The sequence below is a fragment of the Mugil cephalus genome, chromosome 6 (genome assembly GCF_022458985.1).
Source record: "Mugil cephalus isolate CIBA_MC_2020 chromosome 6, CIBA_Mcephalus_1.1, whole genome shotgun sequence".
Lineage (NCBI taxonomy): Eukaryota > Metazoa > Chordata > Actinopteri > Mugiliformes > Mugilidae > Mugil > Mugil cephalus.
Window position 1 is genome coordinate 10640856 of NC_061775.1, and position 20144 is coordinate 10660999.

A 20144-nucleotide genomic window follows, 5' to 3' on the forward strand; every position below is an offset into this window, starting at 1 on the left:
AACTTCCCAAGGCTAACAGCTATCACCCAGGCAGTCACAGCATGTGCATGCAAGATCGACTCCATTAGGTCATGAATGAAAACTTCATTAGTGTCAGGCTCCCAGTGTCAGCCCCTTGGAATGTGTAGATTTAGTTCACATTCATAAATCAGGCCTCATTTGAGTCCTGTTGACTTCAGTGTGAGGTTTGGTTGTGTTTCCAACATCGTCCTCCAGATGGCACTAAAAGTGGCGTGTGAAGGAGAGTATGTAAATTAGATGATAGAGCTCAAGTGTATTGTCTTGTATTTTTTTTTACCTCTATAACTCCGGTCTTTAGTCACCGTCTCAACATATAAAAGCCCCAACTCATGGCAGCACTACAGGAACAGTCAAGGACATGTTCAGCAGCGGACTAATTAGTGTACGTCATTGTACTTATCTGCTTCTGTTATAATGTTTTTCTGAAAATCTAATTAATGTTTAATTTACAGTTTTGCTACTTTCCGTACGCCTTTATTTTTATGCTTACAGCCACCCAAAACCTGGTGTTGTGGTTCACACTCAGTGTCAGGTAATATTAATTTATGCAGTACTTGTTGATGAAGTCGTACCTTAAATTACTTCTCAGGTTACGTCCTGGAGGGCTTTCAGTTTGTGGATGCTGTTGTTTTGGCGTAGTTACGGCCGATAGTAAGTATAACTGTTTTGATTCCAACAATAAATAACAATAAACATAATATTTGCGATGACTCCTCGACATCCTTTTTAAGTCCAGTTCGACAGTGTTGTATGGTTAATGTTACTTCTCAGTAAAGCCCTTAGCGTTAGCATCTTTTACTTAGCTACATTTAACATAACTGAAACGACCTAAAACTAACTGAATCTGAGGCTAATTCGCTTTTCCAAATCCATAGCAGTTCGTATGGATCATTGTCGAGTTCAATTATCCTAAATTTCATATGATAATCCATATTTTTCTCGGTCTCCCTGTATTTACTGATACATTACACCTTTTTTTTTTGCGACAGTGACGTCAATGCATATTGTGATTCTGATTTACAATTGTCAGGAACTATTCTGGAAATTTCCATTAAACTTTAATGGCTCCAATAGAGTGAATCCTACTGCCTTAATATTCCCCAGACTGTTCCCTTAGTGCTGCCACGAGTTTGTATTTTGTGCTTTTACTAAAAATGTATTCAGTCAACTATTGGATGGATCCCTGTCATAGACTGGAATATGCTCATCCCTCCAGAAGACAAGCGGTTGCAGAAAATGAGTGAATTTGTAACTATTGGATGGACTGTCTTCGGATGATGACCCCTTCACTTCTCTTATGTCTTTTGATTTAACATTAAAGTTGTCCAATACTTTGGTTTATGATCTGCAAACCTGTCTGAAAAATAATAAAAGTATCTACCTTATTTAGCTAATTATCAAACATTATTATTAGCATGCAAACAGGCTAAAGATGAACCTTTAACTGGTTAAACCTGAGCAAGTTAGCATTGCTAACATGTAAGCAGTCATTAGTTTCACTCTTTCAAGGCAGATGTGACGATACTGGACATGTCACATATCATTATGTGTGAAATCGCTCAGATTATATGAATCACAGGATTTGTCTTAATGCACACGAGGAAGCAGCAGCTCTAATATAACCAGCCGGATTGTGTCCAAACAGAATGGGTCTTTATTCAGGAAGTGAAAGAAAAACAAAACAAAAAAAGATTGTAATCAACACCCCATTTAAATACAAAACCAACAAAAATAAAAATAAACATGATATTCATTTTGCATATCAAAGAACCATTCAGTAATAATTACAATCCAAACACCTCATAAACCACTTTTGTGAATCTATACACAAAACTCTGATTTAGAAATTAGTCACTTTAACAATAAAATTACAAATATTTAGCTTTAAAAATAATTAAACTCAAAATAATATCTTAGCAATTAGCATCTTAAAATTATATATATTGTATTTTCACATAAAAATACAAAATAATACCAATGACATTTAAATATATGAAAAATTATGCCAAGAATTCTGCTACTGTTAAATGAAATAAAAATGCGGGATAAAACAAGATGAAATGAAATAGAAATATGCATGAAAAAGTCTCTCCGTTTGTTAGCAAAACACTATCCAAAATAACTACAATCATTTACATCAGTACAAAGATATCTGGATTTAAAAATACTTGCAATGAAAAAACGGGGTTTATTTTTCTGACAGTAAAAAATGACACTGTGGATCAGAAATCTGCAAAATATGCAATGAAAAAAATAAATCTGCATTAAAAAGGTTTACACTGTAGTTCTTACTTTTATACAAACATTAGAAACAGTATTGCACGTCACAACACAGATTCGAGGTTAGTCAGCCTTTCAAAATGTGTTATATTCAAGTTTCAGAGCATCTATGAGGACAGGCAGCTGGGGCCTCGATGCAACAGGGGAGAATCTCAAGTGTCTTCCCAGAATATAATAAAACCTTCATGTTTCCTTCCTTCAAATGAAATGTGTCACGTGTATCAAAATAAGAATCAACTGTTTATCAAAAACTTTGATGTTGTTGCTTATGACATGATTCTTTGTCTTCGAACAGAAATTTTGGACATAATCAGGGGGAAATAAATTGTAATATAAGTCCTATTTAAATAGAAAAATACAATCAAAATCAAATAGTTTTTTTTTTGTCTACAAAAATAGTGAAATAAATATGATTTTTACAAAAACAAGGACACGTACAGAACAAAGTAACAGTGTTTAACATAGAAAATAGAACCTCACAAAAACAGCACGAGTCAAGTGTTACAGGTGACGATATTCAAACATCATCAGACGCCATGAGAACTAAAGCCACAAGAGGGGGGAGAGGGGGGAGGAGGAGGATGGGGGTGGGGGGGGAGGGGAGCTCGTTCTTTAGCTTTCACCTCGTTCATGTCACACCCTGCGATGCCCATTCGGACTCCCTGCCCTCGCAAGATCCACACTACATTAGAATATATTAGAAAATATCAGATTCTTCCTCTACTCACACAGAACACAGACAACTTAAGACCACTGCTTCACGCTACATCTTAAATAAGTGATCATGAAAAAATAAAAAATTTAATAAATCATCTGGAGAATTATAAATAGGTGGAGGCTTCAGAGAGTCGGCGCTGAAATCACTTAAGTGGGTGACGAAGGAGAAGAATGAGCAGGGATATAGAAAAGTAGTGCATAATATATATTATAAAAAACATACTGAAGGGCCAGTGATAGTTGACACGAACAGATTGAATTAGTCGACTCGAAGTGAATAAAGTTTCGTTAAGGTTTCGTAACAGTACACACTTGACGCTTGAACACTGATACCGGGGGACACACACCGGGGGCGTGGAGCACTAAAACCACGACGACACAAGGGCGACACACGTGTACAGTACTGAACAGACGGCCGGGTCGCCGTCCTCACAGAAAGATTGTCCCTAAATAGTCTTTTCAAGGGTCGAGGTGGAAATCAAAACGTGAACAAAGAGAGAGAGAGTTTCATCTTTCGTCCTCACCGTAAAAGCGCGGTGAGGAGATGCGTCATCTTCCAGTAACTTAGCCAGAGTTTCCTCGGCTTTCTAGAGCTGCAGCCGCACAGCGTGAAATTCTGACTGCGTCCTTACAAAGAAAAACAAGCATTTTTCGGATGCTTCTACGGACGCTCACCGACAGAGTCGCCCTGTTTGCATCTCGTCCGCCGCAGCGATGCTATATCATCATCAACCTTTGGAACCACACAAAAGATACGGGGCTGGGAAGGGTGAAGGCAGAGTCATTCCGATGTTTGATTCTCCTCTACGTGATCTGTTGGTAACTAAACTAGAGCCTCAGTCTACACTAACAACACTCACACGGCACATGGACGACACACGAACACAAACCACTGAACACCACTCTGCTTCTCGACAGGATTTTTTTTTTTTTTTTTTTCCATACAAGCCACCGTGTCACAAAATGATGGCGTCCACTAAGTCTACAGTAGAACCAATTTCACTTTTTGTATCGTTAGTATGTAAACGGATCAAACAACAGAGAAACATCAATGCATGCACGTTTAAATATGTTTGTTTTTGTTTTGTTTTTTCTTACTTATTTAGCTTCATCTGATTTTTTCCCTCTGAGTTGATGATCATGCTACTCTCTATAGATTTTTGTTGAATTTCAGTGGTTTCTTTTTTAGGTTTTTTTTTTTCCTCAGTGTTTTTTTTTTCTCACGTCTAACCTGCATGCTATTCGTGTAGCTAAGTCTATTGTCATTACATGCACTCTAACTCTTTCCATGGCCATGGGGGCCATATGTGGTCGAGTACATACTGCATTTCGTTTTACATGATTCAGGTTTATAAATGGCATTAAATATAATACCTACACATCTATTCATATATATGTATATATAGCAGCAAAGCTTCTAAAATAGCTTGTTACGTATAAATGTCGAATACAGTTTGCAGAGACCAGATTTTATATTTTGAGGTATCACTCTATGGGTCAGTATGAGCGCAAAAATAACCCTTTAATCTTTTTTTTAATAAACTCTCTAACAAGAAGAAACAGCCCATGGCGACATTAAAAAACAACAATTTGTTTTGCGGCAGAAAACGTGTCAATTTTTCAGCTTTTCCTATCTTTTTGCTACCTTTGGTTAATGACCTGGGGCGAGCGTCGTCATTAGAGAGGTTCTTCTCAGAAACGAGTGTGCACTGAACGCACCGTGGGGTGGCTAGCAGCAGACAAACAGACAGACAAGCTGCCCCCATGCAAAAACATTCCCGTATCTACGTTAAATCTCACATACAAAAATAATAATAATAAAAAAAGCTACAAAAATCAATCTCTTTTTTAAATCTCCTCTTAGAAAAGATGAAAGTACCACAAAAGAGTTGTAGAGTTGTCAGAGCCTGAGATGTGAGGGGGGTTTTGGTGAAAACTGAGGCTTGTGGTGTTTGGCTGCTACAAAAGATATATAGATATATATAGTGTATACTGTATAGTGTTACGTACTCGGTTATAGTGATAGCTTAGGAGAGCAGTAGAGGCGGAGCGATGCTCTTTTTTCCTGTTAGCCAGCGTTTCATTCCCTTTCCTCTGACTGTGCCGCCGCGGACGTGGGCTCGCGTCTCTAGTTCCAGCGGAAGTGAATCTGGCGGGGTCGGTCGGCGCCCTCTTTGACCAGGGGCTTGTGAAACTCTCGGCCGGCGCGGGAGTGGATGTTGGCCCAGCAGAACTCGCAGTAGTACTGGAGACAGGTGACGTTAGCGCAAAAAAATGGAGCGAATTTGCCTCCGCAGCGTGCACCCTGGCACTCGTCACACAGCTGATCATCCAGGACGTAGGGCTTCACCTCCACCTGAACACACACACACACACACATTTGAGTGACACATTGAAGAAGAATAAATACAGTTAATGTGACAGTTTATGAAAGGCCTCGGTTTAATGTAGCGGAACTAATTCAATCATCCCTATTAATCTTTTTTTTTTTTTCTCTCACCATAGCAACAAGCTACTTCTAGTGACGCTCGCTGACGGCTACGTCACACACTCTTTATGAAGGTAGAGAAGGTCGGAGCAGTAAATGAAAAAGGGAGGCCGTACCCGCTTATCAATGTCGCCGTGCTGCAGCTGGACAAATCTGGCGCTGATGGCAGCGATGTAACTCTGTTGGTTGGAGAAGGCCACTCGTCCGGCCCCTTTAGGGTACTTGAGCTCTGGATCCGTGTCGATTCCTGCGTAGCACACTCCGCCATAGAGACGATCCATAATCATGGCCAGCTCAACTAGTCAGAGGAAGGAAGATGAAAAAAAAAAAAAAGAAAAAAACATCTGAATCAGAAAAGATGTGGAATATGGTGAGGATGTTACATAACGTGATGTGAGACAGAGCAGGGGAGAAGCTGTCCAACTGTGGCCTTAGCCGAGGTTTTAAGTCTCGGTTCTCATGTCACACTCTTTAAACATACAGCTTATCATCTCGTGCAGTATGGACCACTTCCTGTCCTGCTGGTGGAAAAACAAAGTGGACGTAATTACTTGCTCTCAGGGGACGAGGGACGCCTCCCACAAAGATGGTCTTGCGCGGATCGAGGGGCTGAGATCCATCCATCACGAAATCACTGTCACTCAGGTTCCAAGGTCGAATTTGCACCTGGAGTTAAAGTCAGATTTAATATCAAACGCCCTCTCTTGTTGTTCAGGAAACACATATTTCTTTTCACTGCTGAACTCACAGGTTTGTCTTTGATGGTGGGGCTGGAGACACACAGGTAGAGTTTCCCATCCTCCTCCATGCAGGCTTCAATCAGAGCCTGCACTGAGCTCTCCTCCTGGAACAGCAGGAAGGCGTAACCTAGGAAACACACACAAAGCCTCAGTGTGTGTATTTAACACATAGGCTGCATAACAACTCACTGGTTTCTAATGATTCAAATGAGAGATATTCACTTAGTTTAGCATTTTAGTAGCTACAGAAATGACAGGCTGCGTGTGCCGTTACCTTTAGGTGGAAAGTAGGATTTGCTCTCTGCTTTGTGTGGCCAGTCCACCACCAGGTGCCCGAAGCGACGGAAGCTTGAGGTAATTTCATCTGAGGGAGTGTGGAAAAATGAAAAATAGATGGGAGAGCAGATTAAGACAGGTAACATGACAGAAGTATCAAATGTCAGCAGTACGATGCAAGCGTGAAATCTGAGAGATTTCATCATTTCGTTTCGTCCTTCACCTTCATCTATGTCGGGAGGCAAGCCCCCCACAAACACCTTGCGAGAGAAGCGCTCGATGCGTTCCCCGTTTTGGTGGGGGTAACAGTTGGGAGAGCCGAGCACTCCCGGGACACCTTGGTTGCCGTGGCCGTCGTCGAGGAGATTGTCATCGATAGGGAAGAGGGAGGAGCGGCCTGGTGGAGGAAAACGGGCAGGTGAGGCTGCGGCGAATGTCGAGTCTGCTGTCAAACACCCACAAGCAGAAGCATTGAAAACATGGATCTAATCCACCAAATTACAGTACCTGCCTCTCGACTCAGCAATTTCATATCTGTTCATGGGGTGAGGCTGTCTAAAAAATGATGTTTCTGCTTTCATTGCAGTTGATCGCTGAGTGGTTGCGAGACAAAGCACCAGCTTTAAGTGAGGATTATGTGCAATGTAGTTTACACAGATCTAAGAGTGGGACATGCCACGGTGTGTGCTCCACTATGAGCAGCGTGGCGGCTAAAGCAAGAGACGAAAGTCAGTGGAGCAAAGCTGTTAACGTAATGGCTCTAGCCGTACGGAGTCCCAAAGTGTTCAATATTAAATAGATCACAAAGTATTGATAAAATAATTAACAGGCAGAGTAAACTACGGAATATGAATGAAACAATGGAAGAACATTTGAAAAAAAAAATGACAATAATAGTTTGGTTGATTTTATTTTAGACTGTTTTATATTATTTTATGTACATACAGTATATTAGCTGTACATACGAGCACTTGTTAACGCAAATCTGAATCATCCAGCCACTGCTATAGATAAACACAGCACACATTAGCCTCTGATTAGTTCTATTCAGAATATCTGTAGCATTATCATTTAGCTTACATAGCTTTGGCTAAACGTGGTAGTTGTTGTGCTTGTATAGCCTAGAAGCCAGACAAATTGGTGGAAATTTGGTCTGGAACTGATTAGGTTCCAGGAATAATCTACCAGATCTTATCATCCATGTGTCACATGAGCGTCATGGAGTTTGTTTCCGATAAAATAGCTCTGATTGGTTGTAGGACTAACAGTTGCATTTGAGATTTTTTATTTCCCTCTACTGATTAGAACTGAAATGCATGTTAGCAGATTCTGGTAAGAATTTAATCATCTGATTGTGCCAGGCTTGAGTTTGCAAGCTTAGTAATTCAGGAGGACATGAATTGAATTAAAGTAAATGAATGAATTAACTGAAATGAATCATAACGAAAAATGCAACTGATACCGAAATAAAAACAGACTTGAAAAAAAAAATCTAATAAAACACTGTTGTGCAAATTAGTGATGAACAATTTCTTCAGTTGTTTCACAAATATCAGGCCTTTCAATACAACCTATTTCATACATACTATTAATAATGCTGATAAAATTGATTCTGATAATGAGTAATAAGTGTGCACTTTGGGGCTCCATAGAACAGAGGCGCAGCTGTAGTTATTCAGATAAACTGAACCAAACCTGAAACCCTTGACATCATGCTCGTCTGGACAATAAAACAATACAGTCGTTAAGCATTTGTGGTACATTTTGTAGCAGCCAATTTTAATTTGTTTGGGGAAACTTTAAACTTTACGATCGTCGTGATAACACAAAAATATGTTCATGAATTTAAAAGCAATAAGACAACGAATGCTGATTCCAGACTTAAGGCCTCAGTTTGGTGCTTAAGCAATAAAAACATGCCACGAGAGAATGAGCCACGATAAAACAGACACACTGTAGCAAGCTGAATTTACCTCGACGCCTCCCATAGCTCCTGGCTGCATGTAGAAAAGTACAAGAGTGCAAGTTTCAGCTGCGCAGACATTTATGGCATAAAATCTGCAGATCTGCTGATGACCTCTTTATCCAAATACTCAGACACAGAACGTCTAATAACCTAAATTCTTCACTGAGTCATTTTTGTGTAAGACTATTTAAATATCTCTCTTTTATGTTTAATACATTCTTCAAAATTATTTTTCTAGCAACACTTTCACCATAACTGTAAATAAAAAATAGCGCTTTGTGTATCTTTTGGCACAAAGATTAAAATGAGGTTGTATTTATATAATATATGGCATGTTTGTGTATGAAATTATTACACAGAAAAGGGCCACATGTGTTACATCACTGAAAAGCCCAGATTGTCCTCCGTCAGGGACAAATTTCCCATCGTGCACAACAGCAGTCACAGCCTCAGAGACATGAGCCAAAAGCTGCCTCCGAAAAGAGGACACCATGAATTTTTGATCGCTGGGTCTCAGGAGGAACTAGCAAACATCAGACACAATTAAAAAAAATAAAAACAAGCTCGTAATTATTTGCTAATGTTTTGTGACCCGGATTTACGCCCCGCTGAGACCGTTACGAAACAAGATTGTATTTTTGACACCAACATGATGCGATGCTGAATGAGACTCTGCAGGACAACACTAAGCCTAAGTGACGTTGAAAATTTAATGGGAGGATGTAACCAAGTACTGCTCGTGGTGCATTCAAAGTCCTCTTGTGACTTGGGACAACAATGGAGGCAGTTCTTGTCATGTGAGCACCATTACATTAGCATGGGAGGTGCTGACTTGGGAAGACTTGTGGAAAATATGCAAAGTCATCAGCGGGATCATTAAAGTCCTGAGTGGCACCACGTAGAAATTTTGACTAGAACCACGCTGTATGCAAACAAACTGAATCGAATTTTTTAAAATTAGAACCTATTTTTAACAAGAGGCCGTTGTCTCTGCTCCAGATCTACCTCAGGTCACAGAGTGTGGCCTTACCGTATCACTGGGAATCTGGTGAGTGTGTCTAATGAGGCTAAAGAGAAACAGTGCAAGCATCATGAGAACTGGAGACACAGAGGGAGATGATGCTGAGAGATAATTACCATTGAGCATGAGTAGGCCGTCAGCCCCGGGGTTAGGGCATCCCACACGGCCTGACACGAGAAACAGACACACACACACACACACACAAATAGAGATGAGACAGATGGAGAGGACAGGGTGAGGCCAATGTGTGTACATGGGAATAAACGCGCGCACACACACACGCGCGCGCACACACACACACACACACACACACACACACACACACACAAAGAAGCACAGTGGCTGCCAGCTACAACAGTCGTGTCACATGTCTACTGACTTACACTCCAGTATTTCATTTCTATTGTTTCTATGGTTCTTCCTTTAAAGTAAAAATACCAAAAATACAGTCTGTATGTATTTGTACTTGCTTAATGATTTATTACAGGAGTGTTGGTAATGATGAATCCTCTCAAACAAGCATCCGTTTGTTTTCCTGGGGCCTGCACCGTTGGAGCTCTAGCAGCGTTTACACGTCGCACGGTCGTAAATTCTCGGTTGCACCCAGACACAGATCTGCATGGTCCTTTGTGGATTCGGTCCGATGACAAAATTTGCATCATACAGACCTTTGCATACAGACGGATACTGAGAGCAGGAATTCACCATTAGATTTTCCCTTTCTGTGTCGGCGTACAAATTTTAGCGCTGCACAGAAGACATTTTTGAATTGTCGTTTGAATGCATTACAATGCAAGCTTCACTGGCTTAAAAACGTAACTTTTCACTCAGGCCTACTGCGGTGGTGTGGTGTCAGGCAGAACGCACTGTTGTGTTAGCATGGCAGCGCTATAAATGGCAGAGCGAACCCTCGCAAGCCCTCCTTCCCTCTCATCTCCTCTCTTGGCTGTCATACACAGTGTGTGAAAGCGTGATCACATCTAAAATTAGTCTAGACCTCCCCCCCCCTCTCTTTGCCTTTACACGCTGGCCCACGTCCTCTCCATCTGCTCCAGCAGGAAAAACAAGAAACTCGCCCAGGGAAGGAGGGCGCAGGTTGAGTGATCATTTTAGAAGAACCGCAAATGAGCAAATCTCCTGGAGAACCTGACGCTCGTGCGCAAACCAGTATCAACTGATGTCTGCTTTCGTCGGGGATGTTCTTTCGCCTTGATATTTTAAAGTGAGAGTGCGTCTGGTGTGCGAGGCTGCAAATGAGTGACAAGCAGCCGTCAGTAGGAGAGGAGGGTAAGTTATTTGACACTGCTCCTCTGGTGTCCAGCAGCTGAGCACAGGAGGCCAGGACAGTGTCACACTACGGGACATTCTCCACTTTCTACTGCCAAGCCGTGAGGAATAATTCAAGCAAACTCGGGACTATTTCTATATCTGTAAATGAAATCCCTAATCTTAAATCATGTGTGATTTCATGCCTGAACCGTGGAAAAAAAACATCTGTAGCTAATTAGAGACCGAAAATAAAGACGCCATGTTTCCTCTTCTCTCTATCCTCCACTTCGCACTCAGATCTGTGCGCTGCCTGGGTTAAGTAGACGCAGGATCAGAGATAGAAGGTCACGTAAATGTGCAGCTGGTGGCACAAGCACTAAGCTCTCAGCGGGGAGAAAATAAGCTGGCGTGCGGGAAAAACAACACAGCTCCGGGAGCTGCGGGCCTGTCGCTTTCCTGCAACGAGTCGCTCTGATGCCGGCCTGCCTCCGCAAACACGATCACCTCCGCGTGACCCCCGCAAACAAAGGCCGAAAGGGAAAGGCGACCTTACCTTTCATCGGATCCTGCTCGGCCCGCATGATGTCAATCAGGGAGCTCTCCAGGGAGTGCATGTTCAGACTGTCGTACATTCTGGTTCGGTCCTGAAAGACACACACGTTATGAGGTCGCGCATAATCCAGAGCCTGACAAAACAAGCGCGCGTCACGGCGCATGTCTGCATCCTCACGTTCCCAACGCACTTCTGTGATTTGGCTTATGAATAATAAATCCTCCGAAGCACGGGTATTTGGCTTAACATGTAAGCGATTTAAGAATGCGAGCACCTCACGCTCGGATTAACATTCTTTCCGTATTTATTCACTTTAGGGGTCTGAAGGTAAGTTTACGGGTGGCCTATATGACGGATTCCCCGGGCTATTTGGACTGGCTCCCGGAGGCAGACAGAAAGAAAATGGAAACCAAAACCAGGAGTGGCATTTAGCCTCGGAGCTGAGATGGAAGTTCGTCGGCGGGACAGAGTCGTGACATTCTGGTGAAGAGCGCACCACAAAGCGTCTTATCAATCTTATCACACCCAGCATAAAAGCAGGTTACAGGCCACGGCCCCGTGCTCTCGTAGCGAAACGGTTGTATCTGTGTTGTTTTCACATTTATTTTTAATGCAACAGTGAAAGCAGGTCTGAAACTGGAGAGGGAAGTGTTATAGTTTATTTATTGAAGGTTTGGAGATACTATCCTGCGCCTCGGTCCAGTGGAGTTGGAAAGTGGAATTTCATTTCAGCCTCGACGTCTTTCCAGCAACACTGCGCCTTTTACTGTAGATAAACATGCTGTTAACAATGTCTACACAGACACTTTATCCAGAATGAAGCGTCAGTTCACTGCACCGACGGTGGGTTAATAGCATACAACTCGAAAACTACATTTGTTTGTATGCTTTTCTTCGGTTTAAACCAAAAGACTTCATTAAGTATTAGCTTTTTTTGGACGAAATATTGGATGAAGAAGAGCGATTGGAATAATTACGCTTGCTGGGTATTCTTTACTTCTACTTTAACAACAACATATTTTTAGTCAGGAAGCCAGGCAAAATTCCCCACCCACATTTTTTTTTTCTGTGAAAATGTTGGTCTAGAACCACTCATTTGGTTTGTGCTCCTGTCAGACGATTTTAGGCATCAACATGATCTGAGCGTTGTGGAGTTTCGTGTTTGGGGAAAAGGCAGCATAGTACTGCGATATTTGGCAAAACAATCCTGTTTCGATACATGGGCGCCAAGTATCAGTCTTTTTTGTATCCTATAGATTGAAAATGTGACTTTTTTGTATATGTTGCATTGTCCAGAATACCTGTGACAGTACATCAGCCCACGCAGGTTTGCATTGAGTTAAGGTGGACTAGACTGGGGCGGCGCAGTGTCGTAGTGACCCTCCAGAGAGAGAAGTGGTAACAGAAAATGAATGAAAGAATGAATGGACAAGACTGCAACTGGTAAATCTGTCTACTTGACTTAATGTTATTAGTTAAATCAGGCAACATTTCCTAAGAGGAGCAAAATATTTGATTCCTTGTACATAGTATTTTACACTTTCATATTAAAATGTTGAATGTTGAATTATATTATGGGACATTAGTGATTCCCACTCTTAATCATCGGGAGGAAACTGCTGCACATTTTTCTAGAAATATCATGGGACGAGCCAAAATACAGAAACAATAGTGTTACTGAATGCAGCAGTGGCTCTCCCTTGTATTCTTCAGTCTGCGCTCATCTGTGAGATGTTAAAAACATGACACAGCAGAGATACAGTCTGTCACTGACAGCCAAACGTTAAACAGAGAGGAAGGAAGGAAAAGACTAGGAATCCGAAAAATCCTGGGTCTGACACTGTTTATGGAAATTAACAATCCATGGAGTCAGGCCTGCTTCCTGGAATAGGAAGTATTGTACTTCTTGGCACTGATACCACTAATAATTTGAGCTCATAGCAACCGTTAGGTTGATGATGTCATTAAATTAGTCTGAATGAGCCAATATTCCTAGAACTGATTCATTTATTGTAAGACAACAATGCGGCTGCACAGTCATTTGATAACACAGTTTGAAGTTTCGTGGACTTTCGTGGGCATTGAAGAAAGCTGGTGTCCTTAAGAGACACTTTGAATTATAAATGGTACTCTGTGGTATTGTGTTTTTCAATCAGGCGATGTACCGCTCACTGGAGTAACAGACAATCGGTTCTTTGACAACATTAAACCCTCTTAAATAAAGCCTCTGTCCGAACGCTTTTTTAATCTTATTTTCCGAAACTAATGAGTTTTTGCTCAGGTTTTGCTTTTTTTCCCTACTTTTTGTAGGTCGAGATCACCATGGAAAATCTAACATGAAACAGTGTGCTGGTTGATTTGAACCTGCACTGAAAGACCTTTAGCCTCCTTAAATCCTGAAATAAATCTCACCTATGACATGTTAGCTTCCTAAAACTGAAAGCAGCCCTGCACCCACTTTGTTTCACCTTTAGTGAAACCTAGAGAGTCCCAACTCCTCCCGTCTGATTGAAATGCAAACCACTCTGGCTCTGTGGTGGTAATTTCCATCTACGCACTGCTGCATACGTCTAAAGAATCCTTTGCTTTCAGTTCCTCTGTCGATAAAAAGGAATCTCCTTCCCTTCATCATTCCCTTCGTCTAAGCTCTATGACTTAGCTTGAATCTTTCCCACATTTAGAAATTGCTTATTCTCACACTGTAATACAAAAAGACCCCCCATTACTCACACACAAACATGCACACACACACATCAATTATCCAACAAAACAACCCAAAACACACACCTGCAGTGGCAACAAGGTGTTGCTGTTGCTGTCTGTGCGAAACATGTTCTCCTCTATCCAGGACTTAGGCCCCAGTGACCCTCCGGAGCGTGGGAACTTGGGAGGAGCGATGACGTTGCTGGAGAACGGCTTCTTCAGGGGCGAGACGTGACTCACTGAGCCAGGTACGCCCATGCCACTCCCTCTGCGGTGGTCTCGGCCCCAGGACATGCCTCCGGAGCCCCAGCCGTTCCCCTGGTGGCTGCCCCATGGAGATGGTTTCACCATGGGCTGCAAACACATCAAATAAGGGGCACAGAATGGTTTAGGAACGAGCATGTATGAATTATTCTGTATGTGTGCTATTTCTATTTCATGCTATCCCATTCGTCTATCCTTTATTTTACCCCTGTCAGCCACGGCCTAGCCTGATCTGCTCCTGTAACGGGTGGGTAGATAAGAAGATTTAGGGCTTAAGACTAATACTAAGTATCTCGTGCGCTGCAACACTACCACTGTAACTTACACACACTCTCGCTCCACCTGGACCTTGTGTCCCCTCTTAGGCATCATACACTGACCGAATCCGAGCGCGCTTAATCTCACGTGGAAATCATACACTGAGTGCATTCAACTTTCTGTGTTTGTGCACTCAGCACTTAATGTAAACTGGAAGCTAAAAGCAATCAGACAATGTCGCATTTGCAGAATACACGTGCCTCCTCGAGGATTTGGTTTCGAGGCCTGAAAGACATTAAACGTCAAAAGTGAGCTGTTTCACTGTTGTACAAAAATGCCACTGGAAAAAATAAAAACACAATCCCTTCTCCTAGCTGAATTTTGCACACACCATCATGTGGTCGTCTTTGTTGGCTTAATGAAAATATATTTACATGGCACGCGTAATCAAAGCAAGGGGTTAGAGGTCAGTGAGGCGGGCGCACCGCGGACACACCCAGTCACGCACACGCTTTCACGCCCCAACCCAATGTGCAAATCACATGAGAAACCTGAAGCTGAAGGCTACCAACACATAAACCCTGCTGCTGCATAATTGGGAGGTTCATGTGAGCTTCTACTGTTTTCGTCTTTCCTCGGGGTCCAATAACCCCGGCCGTCACGCCACAAAGAGACTGGATGTTTTCCTTTCACCCAAATAAGCACCCATTTAGGATATCAAACCCTGCGAGCCTTTGTATTCCCACAGAGTAAGCCACAAGACAGGGATGGTCCGGTGCCATGTGACTACAGCCCACTGGCAGCTTCCAGGAGAGAACAACAGCGAGATTCAGTGATGCTCCCTTGTTGCTCTGTTCACCCCTCCCTGCATTTGCCTCAAGAGTAGTGACTTGAGCTCTTGTATAAAGCATTTTTCTCTGTATTATGCCATGAATAACTGTTTATCCCCACCAAAGGTCGCGGCTGCCGACTGCAGACACATACAACAGCACAACATATAACCCAGGGACATGAAATGTTTATTCGAATGACGGTTTTCGATTGAATATTCAACAAATAATGGAGCTGTAGTGGATCTCATTGTATATTTTAGCTCAGTGGAGATGGAAATACTGACTGACAGGAATGTGATAAGAGAGCTGCGCCATCTTTATGTGATTTATGTCCTCCAGATGCTCACCTGATGTTGGTTGTAGTTGTTCCTCTGCTGCAGGAAGGCTCCCTGCTGGGGATGCATCTGGGGACTGACCGGGGACCTGCGGCTCTGCGGCTGCTGAGGGACGTTTATCTGGGGCGAGAAGGGACCGCTGAAGCCCTGCACATTAATCCCGGCGCATGGATTAGCTGACACCGGCGAAAAACTCTGGAAGAAGGCCGGGTTGATGGAGGAGGGGATACCTGGGTAGAAGCTGTTGTCAGAGTCCGCGTTGGGCATTTGGTTAACGGCGTTCGCGTGGATGGGGTTAATGGAGCTGGGGACGGGCGGGGGCGAGGAGCTGGTCTGGACGGACCAAGGGGTGCCGAACCCGGGGAGGGAAGGCGAGGACGAGCCGCCGCTGGCGCTCTGCATCTCCTGGGTGGGGAGGTTCGGGAAAGCGGCGCCGAGACCTCCGGACAACATGTTGCCGGTGCTGCTGCTGCCATTGCCGTTGTTTATATGGTGGGCGAGAGGGGAGTCCATTTGGATCTTGTTTAGGTTTACGGAAGAAGGCGATGGCGACGCAGCATCAGCTTCTGCCTCTTCCACTGGAGAACCGCAGGGGTCAGCAGCGACGGGGTCGGGTTTGCAGAAGGGCTGCCTCTGCGGCAGGTGACTGAAACGTCCCTGGGGTGGGGGTGACTCTGTGGGGCTAAACTCAGTGTGCTGACTTAACTGCTGATGTATTTTTCGGCTGTGCTGAAGGTCACAGATAGACTGCGTCGGGCAAAAACGATCTCGATCGAAATCGGGGAAAGCTACCTTCTGCTTTAGGTGGTTATAATCCGACGTGAACGAGCTCGGCTGGCTGTCGGTTTGCTTTCCGGATTTGCTGACCGTGCTCCTGCTGCTGCTGCTGCTGCGGTGGTCCTTTTCCTCGGTTGACTGGGGTAACTGCGTGGTTGTCACCCCCACAGGCTCATCCTGCATGTTTTGCTGATGCGCAGCAGCTGACAGCAGCAGAGGGGACGCGGCGACGCGGCTTGAAGGGCGAACCGGGGAGTGAAACCGGCCGCGAGAAACCGGCAGGACGAGGCGTGGTATCCGCAAAAAAAAAAAAAAAAAAAACTCAAAATATTCGACGTTTGAATGAAACAAACGGGCGTTTGGGGGTATATTTAACCGCCGTCTCTGAATGAAGTCTCTTAAACGGGAAAATGGCTGTGAATAGGCTGTAGGCTAAAGCACAGAGAGGAGGGGGTCTGGCCTGTGCAAAGAGTCGGCTCGCTCTGGTCGTTATCTCTGTTTTTACTCGGTGATACTGTCGTCTATCTAAAAGACCGAGCTGTTTCGGCCTTTTTTACGCTAGCCTAGCCCGTGCGGTCCATTCCCGTCCGACCGTGCTCCCCCCTCCTCTGGTTACCGGCTGTGCTGCTGCTGCGGCAGAGGATTAAAGATCCCCGACTCGGGCTACGTCACGACCGCATCACGCCTCTGCGCGCACGCCTCGAGCCCGAGCTGCAAAGAGGACCGCATTGTTTACGTCACTTCTTCATTATTCATAAAGTGCAGTAGGACTATACGCCCTCGCCACAGCATACTGTAGGGCGAGCCGCACCGTGGGCCTCACCACAGCTACACTTTTCATCGTCGTGGAGGCTGTGAATTGGTAATGACCCCGTAGTAGCATCAGATTCAGAGAACTGGGCAATTATGTAGGATTGAATTCTACTCTCAATGTATTTCGAATTAACTGACCTCCTTCGTTTGATTTAATTTCCCCACCAGCCTCAAATATCCCAATTCTAGACTCTATACTGAATTTCATAGCTGGCCGTGTCACATTAGGATGATCCCTGCCACTATGAGATGCAGGTCTTTGAATGCTAGCAGATGTGGTACGGCTCAATCTGTATTCAGTCCACAACCGCCGTGCGTGCGTCTGCGCAAGCGTCACTTTACGCACGGACGCCAAAAGCTAAATATAGTTTTCTATGTCAGCGCGTGTCAGTGGGGGAGATGGATCTCCATCGGCTGTTCTGAACTCAACCCCACCATATGATCTGCCTCGTAAACTGCCACCGGCAGAAGCGCTCGGCTATATTGCTGGAGGCAAATTATATTTTTGTCTACATGAAAGAGTGAGTGCGCGGATATGTCACCATCTGACTGTGTTTGAGGTCTTAAGGGGGAACAACTTTTCCCTCGGCAGATGAACAGAAGATGACTTTTATTTGCTTTACGACACAAAACAAGCACCAGCTGGTAATTGCACAAATGCAAATGAGTAACACTTCAGTTTCTTATTTTAGAGAAAGAAAAAAAAAAGTCAATTTGTGCCTTTCCTTTCCAGTGCCTTTGCTGGCTTGATTGTATTTTAACACTAACAATCAGGGATCATTTCTCTTTTTGGAGACTGACACTGAATAAATCAATGCAGTATCAGTGTGTGAATGTGGGTTCTAATGAGCAGAACAGATACTGGAGTAGCAAAGCAATGTGCATGATCAGCCTACCATCTGGTCCCCTGCTAATGATGATAGCTTATCTCACCACAAACTACACACAGCTTTCCACCCCACATTGTTCCTTAAACAATACTTATTTAAAAAATAAATAAATAAATCAATTGAAAGCATTTGATTAAAAAAAAAACACACAGTTGACCCCACAAGAAAGTGTTACAAAGTTGATTGCTATGGCCGCGTTGAGCCTGCCAAGCGTGTACACCAGAATGTTTTGGATACATCATCATTACCGTCGTTACATTTTTATTTACTGGTGCTGAAAAACATTCTCCTCGTGTACCAAAGTTGGCAGCGGTAACTAAAAATTCTGACTCCAGTCTTCTCGCAGCACCTGAGCAATTTTGGGAAGGAAGAAGACGCCCCCCTGTAAATTCCCCATCATAAGGTCCCAGATGGGACAGTCCCATCAGTGAGGGGGCAGGTGTGGTGACCGCGGTTGGTGCTGAGCACCAGTGATTAGCCGGGCCCGGTAAGTGCTGGAGGGAGTTAAATGGGCAAGCTGCCAGCTGCTGGTGTCTGATGATGAGGAGCTGGGGGAGGGGGTCGGCCAGGGTGGGCTGGGCGTAGGCAGGGGTGGTGTTAAAGGCAAGAAGGGGGTGGGGGGGTTCATTTGCTGGCCCAGCTGCCCCACCAGTATTCGACATCCAATCCAAAGAACTAACTTGGACATACTTCTGTCATTTGAATTTTAGCTCTAAAGTAATACACTGCTCATGCATTGAGTATGAAGAGCAAACACATGAAAATGTAGGAACAGAGATATCGCGGTGTGTATGCACACATGATCTGATCGTTCATGAGGATGCTTCACGGTAACTGAGTGACTCAGTAGAAGAATAAAGCAGCTACACTCATTTTACCAAGTTGCTTCGCCACTGCCAGTTATTAGGAAGCACCTGGTCAGCCAAACGAGATCACATTTCACCATGTTTGTAAAGGATCTATTTAGGTTTCTGTCAGAATGGACGGCTGTCACGCTGCAGCTGCGGTCGCCATAGCAACAGGTAATCTACATTTCCTTTTGTGTGCTTGATTAGTCTGTTTGACTCAGGGCCCGGCACTCTCTCTCTCAGTCTGTATGTTTTGAAGGGCTAGGCTGATGGCATTGATCAGCTCATCCTGTTTGACAGACCCATCCATCAGCGGTGATGACTCTATTCTGGGATTGACAGGGTGTGGTCCATCTCTCCTAATCCTATCTCAGCATACAGTGAGCCTCCTGTGTGCTTTTTGGGTCGCGAATAAAGATGTAATTGGGCAGAAGTGCTGTTAATGTAATTTCTCAGTGGTATCCTGGAGAGCTTTAAAATCATTCCATGATATAATTAAAGGCTCGGTTCAAATTAAAGCTCTCGCGTTGTTTAGCTTTGCAGATTTATCCCACCTGCCCATGATTCCTCTTACACTCTCAAACTGGCACATGACATCATCAGCCATATCTTGTTTCCTGTAGTCTGATGTATGTATCTGTGGCAGAAGTTTGTTTATCTTGTTTTCTCTCTGTCTTCTTGTTTTTACCTGGCTCTCTCGATATGAGCTGGGCTCAAGGTTTGTTCCTGTTAAAAGGGAGTTTTTCTTTGCCACTGTCGCCTTCAGGCTTGCCCTGGAGGTTTCAGTTCTGTTTAAGCAGAGCTTCCTGAGACAATTTGTATTGTTATTGACACTATATAAATAAAATCAATTGCATTGGATTGAATTGAATTGATAGTTTGCGTCTAAGTTGCTCAAATTCCGACATGCATCTCTGAGACTGGATTCATATGCCACAAGGTGAGAAAGGGGAATTTAGTTTGTGCTACAAACAGTATTAAAGTCACATTAAAAAAAAATAATTAAGCAGTAAGATCACCTTCCACAAGAAATCCCCGATCAATCTTGCTAATTAAATTTATCTGCTGTGAGCAGTTTTCATGGGAGCTACT

At 43.6% G+C, this 20144-nt stretch overlaps 1 protein-coding gene across 9 annotated transcripts; it reads right to left on the reverse strand.

Annotated features, from left to right (window-relative positions):
- Positions 1–1652: 1652 nt before the first annotated feature.
- On the reverse strand, positions 1653–17164 carry cpeb2 (cytoplasmic polyadenylation element binding protein 2). 9 transcript variants are annotated; one of them, XM_047587092.1, is made up of 11 exons: positions 15737–17164; positions 14119–14388; positions 11332–11422; positions 9626–9676; positions 8496–8519; positions 6746–6964; positions 6521–6610; positions 6255–6373; positions 6058–6172; positions 5623–5804; positions 1653–5374 (listed from the first exon to the last, which is right to left on the reverse strand). In XM_047587092.1, exons 1-11 carry the CDS (start codon positions 16682–16684, stop codon positions 5147–5149), a joined length of 2337 nt encoding a protein of 778 aa, XP_047443048.1. In that variant the 5' UTR covers positions 16685–17164; the 3' UTR covers positions 1653–5146. The 9 variants fall into 9 exon arrangements, with proteins under 9 accessions (XP_047443048.1, XP_047443047.1, XP_047443049.1 ...); XM_047587091.1 differs by having other exon boundaries at positions 6746–6967; XM_047587093.1 differs by having other exon boundaries at positions 6746–6919; positions 15737–17163.
- Between the last annotated feature and the right edge of the window lie 2980 nt (positions 17165–20144).

Excerpts from the sequence above, each read along its gene's own strand:
- cpeb2 (XM_047587091.1), bottom strand. The coding sequence starts at position 16,684 with ATGCAGGATGAGCCTGTGGGGGTGACAACCACGCAGTTACCCCAGTCA. Across the intron at positions 8,520-9,625 it reads CGGCCTACTCATGCTCAATG|CCAGGAGCTATGGGAGGCGT; the intron begins GTAATTATCTCT and ends TTCTACATGCAG. Across the intron at positions 6,968-8,495 it reads GAGCTATGGGAGGCGTCGAG|CAGACTCGACATTCGCCGCA; the intron begins GTAAATTCAGCT and ends GGTGTTTGACAG.